Source organism: Oreochromis niloticus, linkage group LG3 (genome assembly GCF_001858045.2).
Source record: "Oreochromis niloticus isolate F11D_XX linkage group LG3, O_niloticus_UMD_NMBU, whole genome shotgun sequence".
Lineage (NCBI taxonomy): Eukaryota > Metazoa > Chordata > Actinopteri > Cichliformes > Cichlidae > Oreochromis > Oreochromis niloticus.
The window spans coordinates 14,295,304-14,319,201 of NC_031967.2; the positions used below are offsets into that span (position 1 = coordinate 14,295,304).

General features: G+C 41.3%; 1 protein-coding gene across 4 annotated transcripts in view; it reads right to left on the reverse strand.

Annotated features, from left to right (window-relative positions):
- Positions 1-273: 273 nt before the first annotated feature.
- Positions 274-23,898, reverse strand: part of LOC100690851 (RNA binding protein, mRNA processing factor) — a 38,965-nt gene continuing 15,340 nt past the window's right edge. Inside the window, exons 3-9 of one of the 4 annotated variants that reach the window (XM_005468250.4) lie at positions 23,830-23,868; positions 21,271-21,333; positions 17,961-18,111; positions 14,942-15,069; positions 11,105-11,168; positions 3,129-3,248; positions 274-2,654 (exon numbers count right to left, since the gene is read on the reverse strand). In XM_005468250.4, coding sequence (XP_005468307.1) covers positions 11,106-11,168; positions 14,942-15,069; positions 17,961-18,111; positions 21,271-21,333; positions 23,830-23,868 — 444 coding nt within the window. In that variant the 3' untranslated portion in view covers positions 274-2,654; positions 3,129-3,248; position 11,105. Of the gene's footprint in view, positions 2,655-3,128; positions 3,249-11,098; positions 11,169-14,941; positions 15,070-17,960; positions 18,112-21,270; positions 21,334-23,829; positions 23,869-23,898 lie in introns of all 4 variants that reach the window. The other 3 variants (XM_003450335.5, XM_005468252.4, XM_005468251.4) reach the window with 3 other exon arrangements.

Here is a 23,898-nt window from a genome sequence, read left to right on the forward strand (position 1 = left end):
AGATTCTCATCATGGATGTGCAGCAACTGTGCGATGCTTTCATCCCCTTGGATGAATAAGGACAAAAATCTCTGAGGAATGTTTCCAGCACACTGATCGATCTGTGCCACCCCCATCTGTCCAACCCAGTACTAGCAAAGCGTACCTAATGAAGTGCCTTGTGATTCTAGGTCATTTCTATATATGATAGTATATATATCAGAGTTTTATCAGTGTCTTCACATTTCAGAAAACATGCACACTCTGAACAAATAAGGTAATCATGACAGCACAGATAATGTCAATCTTTAATGGCAGATGGCCTGAAATGTCTTCATTTAACATTTTCATAAAAACGTCTCATTTTGATCATCTCCTTTTTTTTGTTTCAAACAAACAAACCTCTGCAATTCACTGAAATACAGTTTCTCCTTACAGCGGCTAAAGTACATAAATATCAACAGTACTGTATGCATTAGGAAAAAGGAAAAAGAAGAACACGCACACACACATGCCGTGAACATGCACTGAACACACAGCTACACACGCGGTATACTGAAACAAGTAAAGAAATGATTTGTCACTGACAAAAGGGGAGGGGGGGGGGGGTCGTCTTATTTGTTTTTCAGGAACTTCTGTACCGTACCGCTGGCGAAACACAAAAGGCCCATTCGTTCGAGGAGTATATCTTCTTCTTCTCTGGATTTCACAGTGAATTATGCAGGTAAAACAGTATTCACATGTTACATACAGTATGCTCCAATCAGACCGATACAAACGAAGAAAAAAGCTCTAGAAATTTTTACCAAATGAAAATACAATTAAACTTACAATAATACTTACATTGAATTATATGATGGGCATTTTCTATGAACCTTAAAAAGACAACACCCATTAAAAAACACACACAACATTCACGCACGTTGTATAAATACTTGTTCTAATAAATCTGAGTGCCACACTTGGCTTAAAAATGTCTGTAAAAGCAAAAATAAAAACCAAAAAAAACCAAAACCTTCAGCTGATTTAATAGATATGATGCATATTATCATTAATTACAAACACTTGACTACTGTATGATTCAACCAGTCCGATATAATTGTACACAAAGGGGCTAAACATCACGGGGGACGCTCGTCTCCTCACGCCGTTTGATTGTCACATCGGCGTGAAATGCGACTTGGCCTTCGGAGACTGGTTTCGTATTAACGAATGAAGATTTTGGCGTCAAGATGTCACAGAAATATGATCACTCGATGATATGTCATACAGCAAAGACGTTATTGCAAGATTACAAAAGATTGTTTTGTTTTTTATCTTTTCTTTTTTTTTATACATCTCACTCCAATCATTATTATGTAAATTCAAACTTTACAAAAGCAGGTTGAATCACACCGGCTCCCTAAAAATAGACAGAAGACACAAATCGCTTAAAGTGAATATCCTTTCAGATGCAGAGTGGCTCTTTGGAGTGACACCAAAAGGGACATGCTGCAAAAATAATGTCATACTTCATAAGAAATCAGACTGAGGACTACAAAAGTAGTCAAAAATGGAATAAACCACTAGCCTAGATAGCTCTCCAGTGTAAAAAAAAAAAGGAAAAAAAAGCCTTTGGTCTTGTTTCTCTATACTGTGCTGCTGTCCTCCTGCTACACAGCGAAGGAGCGATTTCCTAATTATAGCAGGGCTCAGTTTGCCAAGTATTGCCATCACGCTATACGTGACATTGGGGTCACGCTACCTTCCACCGGCGATGGCTTTTTCCTGTCAGTGCCTCTTTTCACACATCTGATTACCTCAAACAGCCAAACTACGAGCCGGATCAGGTGCGTTTTGTCACTCAACGTTAAATCGCTTCAGACAAAAGACTTCTGTGTTTCGTCTAGTCGGGTAAAGACGCCACAGACGGACAAAAAAAAAAGGACACATGAGCGAATCAAAATTCCTTTTGGAGCAGAGACAATAGCAAACTGGCAGGACTGCTTTGGTATAGCAGGGCGACTTGTTGTTTTAAAATGGCACCGAACACAAAGGGAACAAAAAAAGAAAAGGTATAAAACGTCCTCACACGATTTAGCACAACATAAATCAACCCAAACAAAACCGTTTCAAACATCGTCTTGATTACAAAAATACCTTTTTGTATTTCTTTAAAATATCTAAAAATGTACAGCATTGTTTTTTCGTTGTTTTCTCTCTCACGCTCTATTTTTTTTTTTTTTTTTTGCAAAGTCATGCTTCAACATGTAATTTCATAATCATAATAACATTAATATGAATGATATACAGAATAGTAATAATTATAGTCATATAATAACATTACTCAGTAGCACTTTAGCCACACTTCCGGGCGTCTGCAAAGTGGCTGCATAAAACAACGTTTGCACTCCTTTTAGGTGGTCGGCTTTACACCCGCACGTAGAGGATGCAGAGCGAGAGACCAGCTAGGCGGGTGATGCAGTCAGTCGGTAAACAAAGAGCGCGGACGCCTTTGTCGTGCATGCCTGGTACCTTTCACGGAGGTGTCAGAGGAGGTGTAGCCAAGCGCTGCCTGTAAATTTACGTAACAGTATAAAAAAGATTTGGAGGGACTTTTGGGGAGGGGGGGGGGACTCGATGTGTGATGGAGGCTGGGGTCTAGTATGTCCTGAGGCCCATGAGGCTGCTGCTGCCTGAAAGAGAAAGAACGACAGCGGGGTGAGGCTGAAGATCGTAATGCTAATGGAAACACTGGGAATTACGTGGAAAACACTAACAGCCGTAAAAGTCACACCGATTTTTTAAAATCCCCACCCGATCCAATGCCAAGACCACACCCACATTCAATCTCGTGCTAAAATTCTGGTGTATTTGTTCAAAACATTTCGCAAACCTCAAACATGCACAGATGAAAGTGGACACGGTGTCAGTACAGTTTGGCACTGCTTCCTTCATTCAAGTGGATGTCTTTGACTGATGCTGTCTCTCAAATTTGTATTTTTTATTTTTTAAAAAGGACTTTCACACCTTTTCCTGCAAATCTACACTTTCAAAATCCCCCCTCTTCCCTGCGGGGGCCCGCTACACGGGCGACGAGGTGCGATCTACACCTTTTGTCCTCGCCTGTTGGGATCAACGGTTGTGACGTTCCGAGACGTAGAACTCACCGACGGTGCGCTGCTCCAGCAGCTGGAGTTAGGTCGGTCCTCCTGGTTTCTAATAGGACACGAGAGGCAATCGGCAACGCCCGTCACAGCCAGCCACGGCCACCATCACACATCAGGAACCTGAGCACACAAAAGGAGACAGTTGGAATAAACCTGCTGACGATGTTTCACAGAGGAGTGAATTTTGGTTTTATTCCAACAAAACTGTATGATTTTTAAATGTTCTCAAGCTCTTTTATTACTGGTATGACAAAGTTAAGCTGCATTGAACATACGTTTATGTTTGAAGCTACAAAGTTACGCGTTACTGTCGTCACATTATATGTGACTGTCACACTGATGTTCCTGAATGTAATGATTAAAGTTGTTAATCGCATGATTTTGTTACTTTCACTACACAAATTCTCCATTTAATCGCAAAAGAGAGAAAAAAAATCATAAAGATAGATAAACACAACTGTCTAACCTCATGGAGCGAAGACAAAAATGGCAGAGAGGTGGACAACTTTTGAATGGTGGTGATTGCATGGTGGACATTACTTAGAATTTGTTGCACAAAGGGGAAATCATTTCTGACAGTAAAGGGACCCATGCCCAGGAACAAGATCCATTCTTTCCGATTGCCTGTAAAGGCAACACATTATTACAGAGCACGTATCAAAAGACCCCTGGATCCAGAGCGATAATTAAGCTGATTGTACAGTGTGGTGCAAAAGTCTTGAGCCCCCCATAATTTCTCTATATTTTACGTCTGAGGAACCAGACTTTCTAGTCATTTTTAAAGTGGTCTTGTGCAATAGTTCTCCAAGCTTTCTGAAAGTATTTCAAAGTTTTTCTTTGAACACCGGCTGCTGTTTCACTCGTTTAGTCCAGTTCTTGTACCTGACCACTTCTTTTATTTGCATAGCCATTTAACACTGACCTATCAAACATGGAAAAGGCACAAAAATCCAGGGACGAACTAGAGTTTTGTCTACATAACTTGTTCTTGTTTCTTTAAATAAATCTACAAAAATGTCAAAGATAATAATTTTGAAGGGTATAAGATAGTTATTTCTTCATTATAGGAATAGGAAATAGGATATAGGAAACAGAACAAAAGGTAGCCGACGTCTAAAGAAGAACTTTGAATGTTCTTCAAGAAGCCTGGAGAACTACTTAAATTTAAAAAAGCTTTTCTAAGATAGTTCACACTGTGTTGAAGAATAAAAGTGGTCATACCAATTATTGAATTTCAAGCTTGTCGCTGTTTTTTCCTTACATACTGTATTTCCATGTATTTTTGCACATATTTGCGCAAATTTCTGTGCCTGTTTTCAATTATCCTGGCAAAATATAAAGAAGTGAGGGGTGACTCAAGACTTGTATACGTATATCAGTCTGAAAGATTGATTTTAAACAAATACAGAGATATGCGCTGGTTCAGACATAGTAAAGGAAATCTTGCCTATGTTATACTTCTATAGTCACTTCTGTGTAACATCCTTTCTGGCTGGTTTTCCTGTGTTGACGCTAAAGTAACAACACCAAAAAAAAACCCCACTATCATATGTCTGCTCTACACATTAAGACAGGGATTTATGCCGGCATGTGTGCACATGAAAGGTTTAATGCTGTGTCATAACCTGGCACTTATGTGGAAATGTATCTTAGGCAATGTTGTGGAGTAACACGACAGTGATATAAGCAGCAGCGTAACTAATTTCTTTGTTACAGGGGAAAAATCAATAGCAGCTGAAAAAAGTAGCGTATCTTGTTTCTTTAAAATCAGTAGCTCAAAAGAGACGAAACCAAGCAGCAGAAGACATCGTAAGTCAAGACTCGAGCCATATTATACAGGAGTTTTGTCAGGACGTGTATTACACAGTTTTATTTGTGAACTAATTTTGTAATATCAGTCCATTCAAACTAAATGTCTTTTGAGCTCAAAGTTTAGCACTGTCACAGGATGTCTGCCTGACAGCCATATCTTCCACAAACCCCCAACCTCCACACTTCAAAGAGAAAGGTCAACCATGCAAGCTCCCACACCAGATGGATCACCAAAAATAGGAATTTGAGTTTGGGGGGACTCGGTGGAACAATAAACAATTACTAAACCAAATGTGACCTTAAGAGAAAGAGGAGCTGGATAGACTGTTGCGGGGAAAGAAGAGAGGTGGGGTAGGAAGTGTTCCCTGTTCAGAGAACAGTGCGTTTTTGAAGGGGGATGGCTGGCCTAGCTAATGCCCCATTGCGTGTTCAATCAGGGATGAGGCAATCGATGCGTTATACAGCCGCTTGGCTAAACTGATGCGACGCATACTTCCAGAGCACCCTATTTGTTCTGGCTGAGACACCAAGGTTAAAGATTGGGTTGATCATTGAACATGTCTGTGCGGATTAGGGAAAGGTTTAGTGATTTGTCGGCTTAATGTGTTACATCCAATAACTCGGCCCGGGCGCATGATGTGAGATAAGTAAACAAGCAGTTCTGAGTGTGGGAGGTGACTCGGTTTCTCGTGAATGTGTGGGTTGTTTCCTTGTTTTTTCAAAAATTTTCAACCAGGTTTCGTGTAGTAAATGTTCCTGCCTGTGTTATCACTGATCACTGACACGGTGCTGCAAATGAAGAAGAGAGGACTGTTTTGTTCCTTCCTTTTTATGTCTGGAAAATTTCTTCTTTTAACATGTCTTTGTAAACCTTGGGTTTCAGATGGAAAAAAAACCTCTAAAAAATGTCCCTCGCTTTTCGTATCTACCCTTAAATGAATCAAAAAGCAAAAAATAAATCTACAGTTTACAAAATGAACTCAGGCTTGATGTCAGTTTTTGTGAAAAAATGATGAAAAAACAACAGCAACAACAAAAAACAGTAAAATATATCTAATATCGAGTTAAAACTTCAAACACACCCATGTGGTCCTTTAAGATCTCTACCTGCGCAGCGTGGCCATGAAAAAGATCGCTGTCTGAAACCCCTTTAATCCAGGGAAAAGCCTTTAGGCCCTGGCTGTGTTTCTCACATACCAGCAATAACTGCTGGAGTTGGGTGGTGATGAATGCAGCTGCTGACATGTATCCAGCTCCTACAAGCTGGTGCCACAGTGCAGCTACACTGTACTATACACTGTGTGTGTTTGTGTGTGTGCGTGTGTGCATCTGTCAGCAGGGGGTGGAAGAATAAAGTCCCACTTCCTTATTAGAAAGGGCCCCAGCTGGCCCTCAGCTCTCCTCCAGTGGGAGTTAGTGCAACATTGTGCAGGAACCATTGGTTTTGTCAGGCTATTGGCCAAAAAAGCTCCTGAAGGCAGGCAGCCAGGCTGCATACACACACATTTGTCTCTTTCAGGGTCACACACAGGCATGCATGATAGGGGTTTTACACCCCCCTACACTCCCTCACCATGTCTTGTCAGATGGAAAATCCGGATTACCTTTCCCTCCAGTTCACCGGGCATTAATGTCCACTATTAGGTTGTCTTTGGAACCTAAGACCAGAGCACGAATGTCAAATATAGTTCAGGTTCACAAACAGCCAGACGACTGACCAGACAAAGCCTCCTGGGGGAATCACAAGAACAAAAACTTAAAGTGTCTAATAAAAACCAGTAGCTGCTTAAACTTGTATGAGGTGCTGTAAATAAAGTTTTTTTTAAACAGCACTTTCCTAGAGAGGCAGGAAGCCAGGTGATTAGGACAACTCATTACCAGTCACGGCTGAATGCTACCTCACTTCCAGCTGTTCACACATCCACATTCAGGCCTGCAGTTACGCTTCCTAAGTCGCATACTCAGACAGTGAGTGGTCTCCGTTCGTTGACAAGTAGCAACCAACCACAGGCCTCTCTGAACCGCAGAGCTGTGGATTTTTGTGAGCGTGCATCGCTCAAGTTTACCCAGTTAGCTTTAGCAACAAATTCACAAATGTTGTCCTTTCTGCTGTTTTTTTAAAGACAATATCAGACAGATTGCACAACAGTGGTGCAACACAGACGCCTTCTTTCCCTAACCTCTGTTCAAGTTTATTCTTGTAGTCATGCAACTAAAAATATTTCACAAGTATTCTGCCCAGCAGATTACATTGCACAAATCAGTTATACCCTCATCACAGCCAGCTTTCAGTACAAGTTGACTGCATTTATTTGAAATGCAACGAAGGCCTAAAGACACAAGGACTTGTATGGATTAACTGTTTGTTTGCTAAGATGCAAAATGTCAGGGGCAGCCTTCAGTAGTAAGGTTAACTCAACAAGGCAGACACTGAGCAACATAAGTGTCATTCAGTTTTACTATGGCAACATGGTTACTGGGGAGATGTGTTTTAGAGCATCAGTAATATCCCTGCAGCTCTACTATGAACACAAGTAGCACATGTGTAACATAAGCTACTCTTAATAGATTTATTTATGAGACTGATATTGTCCACTGCAAAATCATCTCTTCTATCATTTTAATTAATACTGTAGCTTGCATTATGCTGCAATACACATGCATATAATATATATTCTTGCTTCCCCACCTATCACATGGTTTAGGATTGTGTTTAGGAAAGCAACATGTCATTCTAGAAACCAGATTGAGGGTCGAGGGAAAGAAACCTTCAGAGGTCCCACGTAAAAATTTGTGTTTAGTGATTCTGGGAAGATGTTAAAGTGTTTATTTAGAAGCAATCAGGCAATACTGTAAGCAATATAACTGGAGTGAAAGAAACAACAACAAATCCCCTTAAAGCCGAGGCAAGTAAATCAAAAAAGTATCAGCGTGAATAGATGCGAGCAAACGTGAGCGGTCTTCTGTAATGTTGATGAACCGAAGCTTTTCTTTTGTTTGCATATCGTTGTGTGTGCTTGTCTGTCTGAAGCTTTATGTTTGAACATGTAGTAATGCTGCACACTGCATAATCTGTGTGCTCCTGCATCAGTCACCTGTAATTATAACAATATTCTGACTGGATGTCTCGGCTGCACTTTGCCCTCCACCGTGAGCCGGATGTGGGGTCGTTGTTGTTTCACTCAAGGCCTAATATCCACTGGGGGAGCCTGACCAGCCAAACGACTTCCTTCTGGTTTGATAGAGAAGTAATTATTTCCTCCAAGCCCCTCCCTCCTTCCTCTTTTGTACACCCCACCCACCCCCCACCCACCGCAGGCAGAGAAGAAGTCATAGAAACGTCCAAATTACTCAAATGGCTCGTTTTCCTCACACAGCATGTTTACATGTCAAGAAATGGACATGTAAGCTATGATGTAGGCTTAGAAGGAGGTGATGGAGGAGTAGCACCAATCAACAGCTTGATGAATGTTAGGCTCCACACTAGCACCTCCACCACCACCCACCCACTCCCTGCTGACTCCCTGTGGGGTTGGGGCAACATGTTTCTTCCTGTCCTGAGACTGAAGGGAGGGTACTGGTGACAGTGCGACTGGCGCCACACACAAACGCACACACACACACACACACACACACACACACGCACACACACACACACACACAGAGTCAGAGCCAACAGAGATACACAGACTAGCAGGGGATTTGTTTTGCTTTGTGGTTTTGTTTTTCTGCAAGCACAACAGCGTTCAGTTTGTCTGAACCCCCGAGCAAAGAGCACGTGCTGCATTGCTCATGCGTGGTTATAGCTGACTCATGTACTTATCAAAGCACTTATTAGAAGCCAACGGCCCTGTGTACCGTCTGCCGCTCCACTAAAATTAAGTCATCTGTAATTTATTTGAAATAAAGATCCCACGCTAATCAGTTTTTAATAAAGATTCATAAAAACGGCCCTTCCAGCAGTGCCCAGGTACCTCAGCGGTTCTGGGTGAATATTTCGCATTTACGACCTTTTGGATCACGTCCTCCGTCTCCCTCGGCCCCATCTTTTTTATGTTTCTCCACTGTGCACTTTGTCAGAATGCAGAAATGCCAAAAACAGGGTTTTAAATTAAAAAATGTATTTCATCCTGCCAGGGTTTGACAAAATGACAAACAGCACCTAATATCTGTGCTATATAACTAACAACATTACACAACAATATTCTGTGTTTATTATAGCAATGCAAGAGCGGGTGCATAATAATAAACTTTCCCTCACACACAAGTATAATAAATATCAGCCGTCTTTCCGCTAGGCAGGTCTAATTTCCTCTGATCCTCCATAGAAAAACTGTAATCATATCTTAGAACTATTTCACTGCAGAAACCTGAAGCTTGTCCTGAAATTGTAAAAAAATTGATCCTCATTAACTAAGGATGAAACACAACTGTGTGCAATGGACTTCAGATCCAGTTCCCTTCGAAATGGCTGCTTCAAAGACAGAGATCAGTTCTATTTAACTCAATTCAGTGTTATTTATATAGTGCCAAATCACAATAGTTGCCTTAAGGTGCTTTATATTCTAAGGTAAAGATCCTAGTGATACAGAGAAAACAGAGAACTCCAATAATCATACGACCCCCTATGAGCAAGCCCTTTGGCGACAGTGGGAAGGAAAAACTCCCTTTTAACAGGAAGAAGCCCCCAGCAGAACCAGGCTCAGGGAGGGGCGGGGCCATCTGCTGGGACCAGCTGGGGATGAAGGGAGGAAGAAAGGACAAAGACATGCTGTGGAAGAGAGCCAGAGATTAATATTAACTATTAATTAAATGCAGAGTGCTGTTTAAACACATAAAGTGAAAAAAGGTGAGTGATGAAACACTTCCAGCAGCCTATTGCATCATAACTGAGGATTCAGTTCTAGCCCTAACTATACACTATATTAAAAAATAAAGTTTTAAGGTTAATTTTAAAAGTAGAGATGTCTGTCTCCTGAATCCATACTGGGAGCTGGTTCCACAGGAGCCTGACAACTAATGGCTTTGTCTCCCATTGTACTCTAAATACTATCTAGGATACTAGGATACCTTGCCCTGTTTCCCTCCCATCACCCCAAACCGGTTGCTGCAGATGGCCGCCCCTCCCTGAGCCTAGTTCTGCTCAGGATTTCTTCCTGCTAAAAGAGAGTTTTTCATCTCCACTGTCACCAAAGCGCTTCCTCATAGGGGATGTCTGATTGTTGGGGTTTCCTTCATATTATTGTAGGGGCTTTACTTTAAAGTTTTAAAGGATTCACGTGTCAACACATATTAAGCTTTTCACATGTCTTTTCTCGAGCTTTATTCCCTCTGTGAATGGATAACATTGAAACAGCAGGGGAACAATAGCTTAGCAGCTTTGGTAGAGACAGTTTGAGCACTCGACTTTACTTTTCAAATTAATGGTTTAAATCTTGTAAATTTTCTTCTGAACTTTGGCTGGAGTAGAGCTGATGTAAAAAGCAGCACAGAACAGAAATAGCCAGGTTAAATGTCTCAAAACTGTAGTCAAGTAGTGAAAGAACTGAGTGACTTTCCCTGTAACTGTGTTGCCTTTCAAAGCAGTTAGCATTAGCATTTTAGTCATATTTGCAAAGCTCTTCTCGGTCTGATTTATTAAACGTTGGCATTGGCACTCATTGTATATTCTGTTTGACTTGCTGCTTTTGATGCCTGAGATCAACCATAACATCAATGGGAAAAGTCGACCCTCTGTACCTTGTGACCAGAGTGGGGAAAATAATGGAGTTCCCCTTTAGATCGCACCTTTCATCTCCTATGATCACATGTGAGGTGTGTGGTTTCATCAAACCACAGGCTTTACTTGTGTTAGCGATTAGTATGTCTGTTTTTTGAAGTCAACTAGAGGAAACGTGACTAATTAGCTGGTTAGTTTGGCAGCTAGCTGGATGGAGGTTTTGTGAGGTTTGAGGACCAAAAGAGGTAAACACGTGTGAAGTAACACCCCGTGATATTCCTGACATGTGTTTAAGATAACTCTACTCCTGTTTATGCAAAGTGTCATAACATTTACAAAAGAGGTTTCACACCAGAGTATGTACACTTCTTTGACGCAGCAGGGCAGTGAACTATGTGTACGCACGAGTGTGTGTGTGCATGTGTGTGTTGTTACTCACACATACTTCAGCAGAACTGCCTGGACTTCCATCCCTGAGGAGTTCCATCTGCAGGCGGGAGCCAACGAATCTAAACACACATAATCACATATTAACATGAAACTGTGGAGCCTAAAAGGTGAGCTCATGTTAACAGAAAGTAGATTGACCATCTTGCAACATCACACGGCAACGATCACTTTGCACGTGTCAGAATGTGTGCGTCGAAGGCGGCTCAGTCGTGGCCACAGAGGAGACTGCGATCATAATATTTAGAATTATACAAATACAGATAGTCTCAAAAGTGACATCTGCAGGGAAGAGGCAGCGGGTCAGTCGGTGTGGGGTCATTGGGGTTAGAAATGGATGATGGGAAGTCAACTGGCCTGACATGAATATACGACTCGATGTGCGCTATCTCAGGTACGTAGGTGCACACAAAAAAGATGCATTTAAATGAGTATTCGCAGTCTCTGTCGCTCTCTGCAAGCCAAATAACTAATAATGTTAAAAATAATGTAAAACACTTAAAAATTAAAAAAAAAAAATCAGGTAATTATTAGTTATTATTAATCTCTGGGGCTCTTTTGTCCTGTCACAGCAGATGTCTTCCCCTCTTTGAGCCTGGTTCTGCCGAAGAATTCTTCCTGTTAAAAGGGAGTTTTTCCTTCCCACTGTTGCCAAGTGCTTGCTCAAAGGGAGTCAGCTGATTGCTGGGGTTTTCTCTGCATTATTGTATTTACAATATAAAGTGCCTTGGGGTGACTGTTGTTGTGATTTGGCACTATATAAATAAAACTGAATTGAATTGAATAAAAAAAGCGATGCAGCTAAAAGTGGCTAATGCTGCCAGTTAGGAGCAGAAGCTCCACTGCTGTAGCTCAAGATCAGTCTCAGTGAATGTGTGTGAAGGTTTTTTTGTACTTTTGTTTGATGCCTCAGTTTTAAAATTGTTTGAACTCAGAGTATCTGTGTTTAAAAAGTATTACAATGGCTCGTTCTTACTCATAGTATCCTAATCATTGTTGTTTTCGTCTAGCGTCTTTACTGTTATTGTTATTGATTATCTCCACTCATTACACTCATATTTCAGCTTTAATTTACTTGCAATTAAAAAATTAAATTAATTGACATAAGTAGTTTTATTTATTTATTTTCAAAACCTCATTAAACATCACAATAATAAGATTAAAGAGAATTCTCTTGGTTAGATGTGATTTCTGATAGCCACATATTGTGTTTCCTTTAACAGAGGCAGGGTAAGCCAGCAGAATTAGCAGTCTGGTGGTTTGCATGTACAGAGTAGTCTGAGAGATGATGTCCCAGCCTGAATTATTGCCTCACTTCGCCACTGAGTCTGACGTCCTCAGGGCGGGACCTCTTCCATTAATTTAATACACTTTGGCTTCATTCCTACTACTCTGTTAGTGAGCAGAACACGTAGCATGATGCTCTAAAGGAGGACAACCTCAGCCAGAACATCCACAGTAAAACACTGACACTGTGTTCTTCCACTCAGTCGTCAGATCTCTTCCACTATATTGTACAAACGTGATTAACTTCATGACATTTGATTTGGGTCTTTGGAAAAAAGTGGAGGACATATAGAATTTTTTCCCATTACATTTCTCTGTTTTAAAATCAAGCAGTAGCTAGCTACTTGCAGTAGCTAGCTACTTGCATTAGCCAGCGGTAACATTAAGGCAACCATGAAGGACTAGCATAGGGAATAGATTTGGACTGGAGTGACTGGATCCCGCTGGGCAAAGGATAGAGAGCTCTGCAGTGATGGCACAGCTTTAGCCCTCATTGCTTAAACGGTTTGGAATAAACTGACTCCCTAAAATCAAAAACATCTTTCTTGTCATAATTATTATTTTTCCAGTTTTCCCGTATCTGCAGTAGTGATTATGGTATCACTAATGTGCACACGTTTGACCACTCTAAACATCAGTAACTATGAAAACATGGCAATATGTAGGCTGGTAATTAGTTAACTAATTATTTTGGTGTATTATTATTGTGGGCTTCACAGAAATACACACTGCTGTCTGTCCCTCTGGTCCATTTAAAGGGCCAGTTCCTTCAAAATGACCAAAGCTGGCAGGCTTCAAATAATAGATACATCATTCCCAACCAGAGCACAGACACTGTTTTTAAGAACTCTTGCAAGGCACTGTTTTACTGCTTCACCACGAGAAAATGGAAATATACTAAATATTATAACATAACATGAATTGATTTTCTAGTCTGTCCTCGTTTTTTCAGTTATCAGCCGCCACTGGTGTGAATATACTCGATGCATGTGGAAAAATGCCAGCTAGGCAGATTCTTGCATTCATTTCAAATGCTGACATCATCTGAGCTTCAGCAAGTGTTTTTGCCCAGAGGCCTTTATACTTAAATAACCTTAGTATCTATATTATAAGTGGAAATGCTCAATTTTCCCTCGAGCAGAGAAAAGCAACACCACATGACTGTATAACACTTTGAGTTTGAAACACTGCAAAGTGAGCAGTGAGAGCTTGCATTCAAAAACAGTACATACTGTATGCGTGGCATTAAGACTGCATGAGGGCCTGCCTGCATCAAACGGTCTTCATGAGAAGAATTTCAAGAGATCGATAATGAACTTTAACATGAACTCACAGCAGAGCTGCGCAGATTAGAAGACCTCAATAAACTGGATCATGGTTGGTTGGAAAAGAAGGATTTGCTGTAATTAATGAGGTAGATGACGGCAAAATGATCCAAACCCTTTGTACAGCTGCAGTTTTTAGCTGTGCAGATTAAGCAGCTACAAGATCTGAAAACTGTGTCCTGCGATGCCATTTTTAACATTATCTTGGTGTTGAATTCTTTATTTTATACTACCTGGTGGTGCTATGGTTATCACTGTCATCTCATTGCAAGAAGGTGTCTGATTTGAAACCAGCTGTGACTTCTCAGTGTGAAGTTTGCATGTACTCTCTGTGTGGGGGTCGTACCACAGTCCAAAGACATACACAGTGGGTTAACTGGTGATTCTAAATGATATGTGGATATGAGGTCCTCAAAGTGTCTAAAAAACGTCCTGTATGAATGCATGGATACATTCAGGCTTTTAGTCCAAAAAAGAACAAATCAGTTTCAGTTTGAGGAATTTATTTTTTACTGATTTAAAAAAGTATCATTTGGAATTTGTGGAATAGTTATTTTTCTGCTTGGACCTCCTAAAACTCAGCCCAACCCACAGGCTCCATTATATGACATGCAGTTTGAGAGTGAGGTGAACAGTTAAGTTTACTTCGATTTCTGGAAGGTGCTGGGATCGGGTAACAGCTCCGCTGAGAAGGGTTGGTGAAAATGGACTGACAATTCAATTATTTATAAACTCACTAATTTCAGCACCAATGTAACAATTAAATTATACCAAAATTCTGCCTTCACTGTGCTACTGGCGCAGCAGATGAACATGACTCATCAGTATTTCAGAGGCGATAGTTTAAACATAAAAGCAGCTTTTAATATGTTTGCACTTGAAAATGTTTCAATAAAAGTCAACATGAAAACCTGCAGCCAAAGAAAATGTGTATTTAGATGCTTTTATAGAGAAGCAGCTTGTTTACACTGATGAAACTGAGTGATGCTGGGTATATATTTCGTTGTCTATAAGGAAAATAAGCCCCCAGCCCAAAAAATACATTGACCTGGAATCATTAGACGTTTGATTTAAACATGACTGTGTTTAGCAGTGACAATGGGTGGTGTGTGCTCTGAGGTGCATCTGTGGGATGAAGCAGAGAGTGATAACAGGGCTGACGGCAGCAGGTGGGCTAGGTGACTGAGGCGGCGGTGGCGGTGGGGGAGGGGAGGTGGGTTTACCTGAGCGTGGAGCGAGGAGGGGTAGGTGAAAGCGGGTGGAAGGGCCGGCGACAGCTCCGCCGGGTACAGCGGGTATGAGGCCCACACGTCTGGGCTGCTGGGATAGAGAGCAGGCACTGTGAGCTCATCTGTGGAAAGAAGAAGAGGAGGAGTGGAGTGAGGAGAGTGGCAAGTGGATGGGTGGGGTGGCTAGAGAGACAGGGTGGAGGTGGCGGTGATGGTGGTGATTGTGAAGGTGCTCGCTGGGGGAATGTCAATTGTCTGAAGTCACTTCCTCTTGTTTAAACCAGAGACTGGGAGACAGACAGAGACACTCAGAAAAAGGGTTTTTTACAGGCAGGAGTAAAACTTCCAAGTTTTTTAAAACCTTATTTTGGAACAAATTGAAGTAGTTAGATTAACGAGATGATTCTATGCATAAAGATTGTAAGTCCTGACAATCACTGAAATTTGAGTTCATTTAGATAAGTTTTAAAATAGCTACGCAAATAAAACTAGCCCAAATACCGTTCTACACAACTGACCTTCACAGCAGCTACTTTTATGTAATATGGTTGGTAAATACTGTTGTTACAATAACGGAAACTGAAATCACATTACATATATCTAAAATATTGTATCATAGTTCCACCTTCCAAATAACTATGTGGAGCTGTTAAAGGCTACATTAAGCTTTAAAGTTTAAGGATCATTCAGGTATTGAATAACCTCAAAATACATGAGAATAATAGTTTACTTTTTTGTTCGTGATCTAATTATGATGAGGTGGTCGGGCTTTTCGCAAAATGATTTTATTTTCTCTTTTTGATTAATACCTCCTGAAGAAACACAGGTGTTACTACTCACTGTAATTAAGGCTGCATACATAAACAGAACAATGCCCTCATTACTGACATTAGTAACATCTGTGTTTATTTCATGTCAATACAGCCGAGAAAGATTTATTTTCTAAACTTGCAGCTTGCAACTATTGTCATGAGACAGAGACTGTCTACATAACTTTGAGTTTTTTAGTGGTTTGCTTCAGGCTGGAGTAAGAATGTTCCATTCATTTTTCTGTAATAGAAAAAATATTTTTCTCCTTTGAGGAAAGCTAAAAGCTAACAGCAATTAGCTGTTAGCTTTACTACCTACATGTCTAACCCAGCATTGCTTAAAATGCTCAAGGCTATCAAAGGCAGCTAGAAAACCCAATACTATCAGCCACCACTAAACTTCATATACACGTTCCTACAAATGAGTGTTTCCATATTATAGCAACAAGATAGTCTGGTTCCAGTGATGGAAAACACGCTGTTAAGATGCTTGAGGCAAGAGGATCATTTACATCAGTTAAGAGGTTGCTCATCTCTGAAATATAGTTATGTTTTAGACATAACTATGATCTAAATGATCATCTTAACTCAAGCATCATGAACAAGTAATTAGCTAGGAAAGCTAACAGCTAATACATATGGCATTTATTAGCTATAGCTAATTGCTACAGCTAATATTAGCTGTTCATAATAAATACAGTATTTATTTGCTATAGCTAGTTGCTATAGCTTTTTGCTGAACTTGATGACGTTTCTGCTCTATCATCGCTAGCCAACAGTACCTATGAAAGCCTTGCTTAACTTACAACATTATTGTGAACGTAGCCTTAGGTTACACTGTTTGATTATGAAATTTTAACCCTGAGATTTTTAGCCTTAGTATTTAGAAAAATGTCTTTACTATAAATCATCATACAAATATTTAAAATCCCTTTTACAGAACCAGTATGGTCGAAAGATGTTTCTTTTAACCAATGCAGTAAACTAACATTAGTTTCATTAGCTATTTATAGATAGCTGGACCTGTCATCACTTTAGCCAGGAAAACTGATGCCCATCAGCCACTGATGTTACTATCTAGTCGCTTCTGAAATGCAGGACCTTTAGTTTCACAAATTAAAAATTTCAAGGGGAAATTTTATCAATTCAAAATGCACATGTATTATGCAAAAACCTTGACAGTATCTGAGAACGGTCATTCACACTACATGATTAGATTTCATACTTTAGGAGAGGTTGAGAGGAAACAATGTCAGACATCATGATTTACTCGCTAAGTCAAGTGCAAAGTGACTGTGAAAAACGAGCATCGGTGCATGAGTTAGGAGACGGTGCTGAGTCGTACAGAGTGGGTGAACATTTAAAAATGCAGGAAAAAAAACACAGCAGCTCATTGGATAATTAGCAGATAATCTCGAGGAGCATTCCCTGTGCTCTCCATGTCTCCTGGTAACCATTTATCCAAGCATGATCACAAAGATGGCTGGTTTAAACATCTCTTATCAGGAAATGACAGCAATTTCTCTCCTAGTGATTACGTCACGGTTTCATTAATCGTTTCCTTCCATTTTCCTCCGGGGCCTCATGTACACACCCTTTCCCCAGCTATAAAAAAATAAAACGATCTAAGATAAAAGCAACTTGGTCATACAGGAAGAATGTACTACCACAGCTGGCCTATGTTTAACTATCAATAGCTGATTCTTTCAAAATCCTTAACTCTTGGAAAAATATTTAACCACAAGAAAAAAGAAAAAAAAAGGTGGAAAGTTGCATTAGCAAATTATATACACACGTTGTACTTGAAGACCTTGAGTCCAAGTTATTAGAGTAAACGGTTAAAGCTGAAACATGCTCTGTTAATGAATCACTAGTCTAACATCATCAGTTAACACATCACAACGACAAACAGCATTACACGCCCGCACAAAATTAACGTTTCACAGAGGGACAGATACGTAAATGTTTAATTTAGGGGCAAACAAAACAGCATTCAATGAAAGAGACCTCCAGCAGACTCAACAGTCTCTTTTTCATGCACAGTTACAACAACAGCACAGAAAAGCACCTCGATTACAAAAAAATATCCTAAAAGGAAACAGCTGTCCAGTCCAGTACAGCCAGAGGAAGTAGCAATGCAGACGGACAATATGTGAAAGTAAGACAAACTCAGCGACAGGCGGGTAAACAGTCGGCGTACTCACATGGGTCTCTGCTTATGAACTGTGGCCCGGGGCTCTGCTGAGAAGGTGGGGGGTTGGGAGTGCCAACCAGCTTGTTTTTGGCCATCTTGGTGTTGGCCTTGGCGAACTCCAGCCGCAGAGTCTGGGGAATCTCTGGGTCAAATCGTACCCCCTGAGATTAATGAGACAGATATGTTAGCGCAAATATTGTTTAGTGGAAAGCTTTTAGGACAGGTGAGTCAGAACTGAGGGAGCACACTGACAGGGGTAATGCATATGGACAAATCTTTCAAAAGGAAATATGAAGCATTTTAGCCGTGTGATTGTATCCATGTCTTAGAACTGAAAGCAGGTGTGATGAGTCATTAATCCAGCCACGGACCGGTACCGGTCCATGAGTCGTTTGGTACCGGGCCGCGAGAGTTGAGGCTCCGGTGTGAAATTTATGGTTTTCAGGGTTTTTATCATTAACTCTGTTTCCCTGGGTCTTTTCCTGTGTTGTAGTTGTGTGTCTTATTTTGAAAGAAATATTTACACGTTACCATAGTGACCAGAGAGCATTAAGGGGCAGAGAGGAGGATGTTACTCTCAATGTTGTTGGCACATTTCAGGAGGACGCTGCTAATGAAGTTACACAATTACACAGCGAATTTGCGCTTGTTATTATATTTATAAAATACCACAGTTTTTGTCTTGGTCGTATCATTTTATTCTGTTGTATTTATCCGTGACACCTTAAAGGCTGGTCCGTGAAAATATTGTCAGACATTAAACCGGTCTGTGGCGCAAAAAAGGTTGGGGACCGCTGCATTAATCAAAATCTGAGTTCTGCCATATCTTATGTTCAGGGGTGCTTGAATTATGTTTTAATTATTATATGCAGTTGTGTTGAGGAATAATATTTCCTCAACACAACTGCATATAATCAGATTTACTGTTATGATTAAATCAAGAAAAGTTCATTTCCACAGCTAATATAATGGAATAGTAGACAGGTTGTTGTGGCACAGACAGTAAACTGGGACAATGGATATTTCAGTTCTTGCATTTGGTTTCAACTTATCTTAAATGTCGACCAAATTCCATATTGAAAATGTTTTTTTTCTCACACACTGCTCCCAGTCGAAATATATGCACAGACGAGCTGTTTATAACGTTCTTATCTGTCTTTTGCTTTCCTGGAAGGTTTAGTGAAGTGAAATTAGCACATGATGACGCTTTATGATGTTAAATATGCAACAGCTAATACCTTGGCTTGGCAACCGTGCATTAAAGAGGCTGACCAAATAAATAAGTTTGCTCACCAGTGAAGCGATGATGTTACAAATAATAGGGAGTGACTGACAGACGAGCTGCCCTGTGCCTTTAAGTAGCGATGAAGCAGACTAATTTAGCCCACAGCACTTATTAGATAATGCGTACAGTTTCCACTGCTGCACTTCCTGTCTTGTTATCTGTTGTTTAGCTTGATCTGGAATTGTCACTTTGTCCACTTTTCATCATCTGAATTTCACAATACAGTTTACTGCTGAAATCTTGGCGTGACGAGAGCGTTTTCATTTGTTTAGCCTTTGAAGCTGGCTTATTCTGAGCGACACATGCAATGGGAAATCAAAACTTGATGACACAAACCTGGCTGGCGCATGATGTCATTTACAACACAAGCAGACAAGCCACAAGGCCCTCGCTCTGTTCCCCACTGAACTGCATTGTAATTTAATACCATGACATCAAATACCCTGACATACGCCAGGCATCACCGCTTAGAGTGAGCCAAACATTTTGGCGAATTCTTGAGATGCCACTGCTCACGACAGGCCAAAGGAAAAAGCTGCCCTGCCATCAGATCTTCATCAAATATCTCCACATATGGGGATTAAAAAAAAACAACAGGAATGTGGCATCGTCAAAGTTGCTACTCATTTACTCCCCTTGGACACATTTTTACCAGGAACTATAAACGCCCTGAAATTAACCTCATTTGATTGCCTGTAAACGATACAGAAAAGCACGAAGGTCAGATCAGCGGAGGAGAAAAGCAGCGGGGAGTGCGAGTTCTCGGCAGCAAACGAGCGAGAAGCAGCGAGGACGGGCTTCTCGGCTCGTCCCTGCAGGCTCGGGCAAAGCAAAGCTGAAACAAGCGAGGGATGACTCTTGTCATGAAGGGGAGGGAATTAACTGGGATTGCCTCGGCTCAGCGCACTCGCGGCTTCTGCCAGTAGAGGCTGCAGAGGTGTAATAAGCTACATGGCTATAATGAGGCCCGAGCACACCTCTGCTTGAAATGTGTTGAATATCTACCTCGAAATGTCTTTTTATAGCACCTTCTCCACGTAGAGCTTTGATTCTGACTGTTGGAGGTAATTCAGTTTTTTGTTTTCGAGACTCACAGCTTGGAGGGAATATAAGAGAGCTACCGTGATAGGAAACAAATCCCCAAATTCTCCCACAGTTTTCTGCGTCTTTCCCATATTTCAATATGCAGATGGATGTTTGCAGAATCTGGCTTATCTCCATATGACCCCCCGGGATGTAGCTTTCCCTGAAAAACAAGAGCAGCGTTGAATTCTCAGCCCCACTGAGCCCTTCTACGGAAACAGTCTCGCTGTTGTCGGCTCATAATAAGATGATAATTTTTAGCCTTTCTTCAACTCTCTGCTCTGCCTTTGATGAGCACCAATATCTCGACATCTGAGAAAGTTGACACATCGCTCGTGCTGTCACGGTCCCACTTTAGAGGAGGGCCGTTAAAGTGATCTGCTGCCTTGATAAAGACATCAACAAAAACTTAAGAGGCAATCGGAGGAGGGCGGTGCATGGTGAAGACAAAAACAACAGTGGAAAAACAAAGGTGTAGGAGATAGGCGGCGTTCATTACTGTCTGTATACACTTTGTTTCAAGAGAGCCGAATAAAAACCGCGTGAGAAGATGAGCTCTGTTTTTTATTAGAGTCTGCCTCATCAAGGCTTTCTACTGAGCCACATTCTGAAATACGAGAGATTAAAATTAAACCCTAGATCAATATCTTCTATTTTTATGTGGAAGAACAGCTAATTTTCTTCTGACCTTGCAGGATCCCTCGCAGAGCTTAAAGTAAAAAAAAAAAAGTCTTTATTTACTCAAACAGAAACATTCAGACACACGCTATTTTAGAGCAGCTGTGATATATTTGCCTTCGCTGCTTCACTTTTCTGCTTTTTCCTCATGCGATAGAAAACGCTTTTCCCCCCTTTTCAAATACATTTGCACTAAAGGCAGTAAAAAAAAAAGATGAGATTTCACGAGAAACACTAGAGCTGAGCTGAAGCACAACGAGGGCATGACACTTACGTTCAAGGCATTCTTAGCAGCCTCCGCCTCTGATCGACTGTCAAAACTGACAAACCCCACTGGCTGGGGAGACAAGGAGACAGAACAAAAGAAAGAAACATGGTTTAAGGCAGAAAACTGAGTCGGCATTTCTGTCTGAGTGACAAAGACATGTTTTTATATATATATATATATATATTTTTACATCTTAGCATACCCCACCCCCTACCTCTCTGCCTCCCTCTCCCTCGCTCTCTCTCCTGTTTATAAAACCATTGCGACAGAACGGGGAGGGGGAGGCGGAGGGCGATTGGAGGCTGGACGCACTTTCATTGTACAGTTCATCATTCGGCTCCCCTTTGCCCAAATACGGGCAATGCAGGAGCGAGAACAAGCATGTAAGAGTTTAGTGTGAGACAGGCAGAGAAGGGAGTAAAAGCTGAAAAAGGAGAAGAAGATAGAAAGGGAGGAGGGGGGGGAAAGGAAGGGGAATTTCGAGGGTTAAAGGTGAAAATGAAAGCAAGTGAGGCGACGGGTAGAAAAAGTTGTGTTTTTTCTTAAAGACCTCCTCAAACAGGCCTGTCAGTGCAGCATATTCTCGTTCGCATCTGTTTCACCCACACTTGTTTTATATTCCGGCGACATCGCTTCAAAGCCAGTAGTAAAGGTGAGGAGAAATAAAACAGGAAAAAAAACACACTCTCACAGGGGTGTAGGTGCGGCTGCAGGATTTCTAACTGACTGCAGATACGAACAGAAAATACATATTTTTGTCTTGTATGTGGATGGGGACGTTGGGAGAAGGTGGGGTGGTGGTGGTGGGGGAGAGATTGCAGAAAACTCTAAACATGTTACTCCCATGGGGTCACACTGCTGTGTGTGATCTGGAAAAGCAGTCTAGGGTTATGGGAATTCTGAAGAAGTGCAGTGGAGGAGGAGGAGGAGGAGGATGTGGAGGAAAAACCCCCCCCGAAAAGTAACACAAAAAGAAAAGAAAGACTAAGTGAAGACGTCAGGAGGAAGAAGCATAACAGGAATATAAATAGAAAGGCTCTGAGATCAGGCTTTTGCTATATATGGACATGGCTGGGAGTTCTTGGACTGGAAGAGAGAGACGGAGATCGATTGATTTGCGTGGCCATTGTCATTGCCATTAGCAGGGAGGAGAGCTGCTCCAAACAAACCCTGAGGAAATGGGGGGCAGCACTTTGCCTTAACATAAGCATCAGTTCACATCAGTTCTCTCGCTGAAGATGCCACTTAGGCTGGGGAAACATCGCTCCGAGCCACAGTTTAATCACAAAGGTAAAACAGGTGGTAAACGCCATCATAGTCTAAAAGCCAAATATTCTCCAGGGGCTGAAAATTAAGCTAGTGCAGTTCCTCTAGTGACCACTTGAGGCTGCCAACAAAAGCGAGTCAATCCCCATAGACTCTCATGTTAAAATGTCTAACTAAACAGCATTAAATAGCATCTTACAACAAGCTGTTCAGGTCTCGGGGGATAGTTTCCTTCTTCATAACAACTATATCATATATGATGTTTTTAATAATGATCCGTCTCGTTAGGGTAAGGCTGGAACTCAGGGGAGAGGCTGCTTCGACTGGCAGGTGTCCCAACACAGGTAGCTGCAGCTTGGCTAACTCAAGTGGAACTATCTGACAAATAACACAGCTTGCTGTTAGCAACACTGTATGGACAAAAGTATTGGACCACACCTCTTAATCTTTGAATTCGGGCACTTTCAGGCCCACTGCCACACGTGTATAAAGTCAAGCACATCACCGTGCAGATGCTTGACTGTGAGAAAATAACTGGCAACAAAACCACCAAACAAGTGAACACAATGCAGCCTAGAGTGAAGAATCTTTAATGCTAAATTAGACTTCAATTACAGATACATACATTAGAATGAGTTTTTCTGAATGCACGCAATAGCAGTGAAACAAAAAGAGAGAGCCTAAAGCTCTTCTTTGTACTTGGTTTCAGGAATAGTTTTAAGGTATTACACTCAGCAAGTTCAACCCAAATCGCCTTAAACCCTTCTAATGAGCATGTCACGTCTTTATGAGAAACAGTGTAAAGTGGCAACAAGTAAGCTGACATGAAGCTAAATTGCTCCACTCTGGACGTGGACACCTGCCAGCTGGGCTCATTTTCAGTCCCGCAACCCTGGAGGCAAAACTCAACCATCAGTGCCGCTCTTGTCAAAACGCTCACTTTGACACCTCGGAACTCTTTCCCCATCTCTCTTCCTCGTCCTCACACAGCCCACCAGTCGAGTCGCTGTAACTACAAGCACTACATCCGACTGCCAAAGGCAAGTTGGTGCAACACTTTTCCCCTCCTATCATTCTCCCTCCCCCCGGAAACCTTTGTTATTTGTTATTTTCTTTTCTATTAAAGGCACTTCATGCTAATCCTTCTTTCTCAACAAGCTGAACACACAAAGAGAGAAGAAAAAAAAATGCAAAGGTGTCGATGAGCAAGAAGTAATGTGGACAGTAACAGCGTGATCAGACCGGCTTCATTCAGGAGTTTCTTTGAACACAACACAAATCCCAGACTTGTTAGCATACCTGTTTAGAAGTGAGCTTTATCAAGGAGCCTTCATAGCCCTGAAAAAAACAGAAAACAAAATGTCAGCA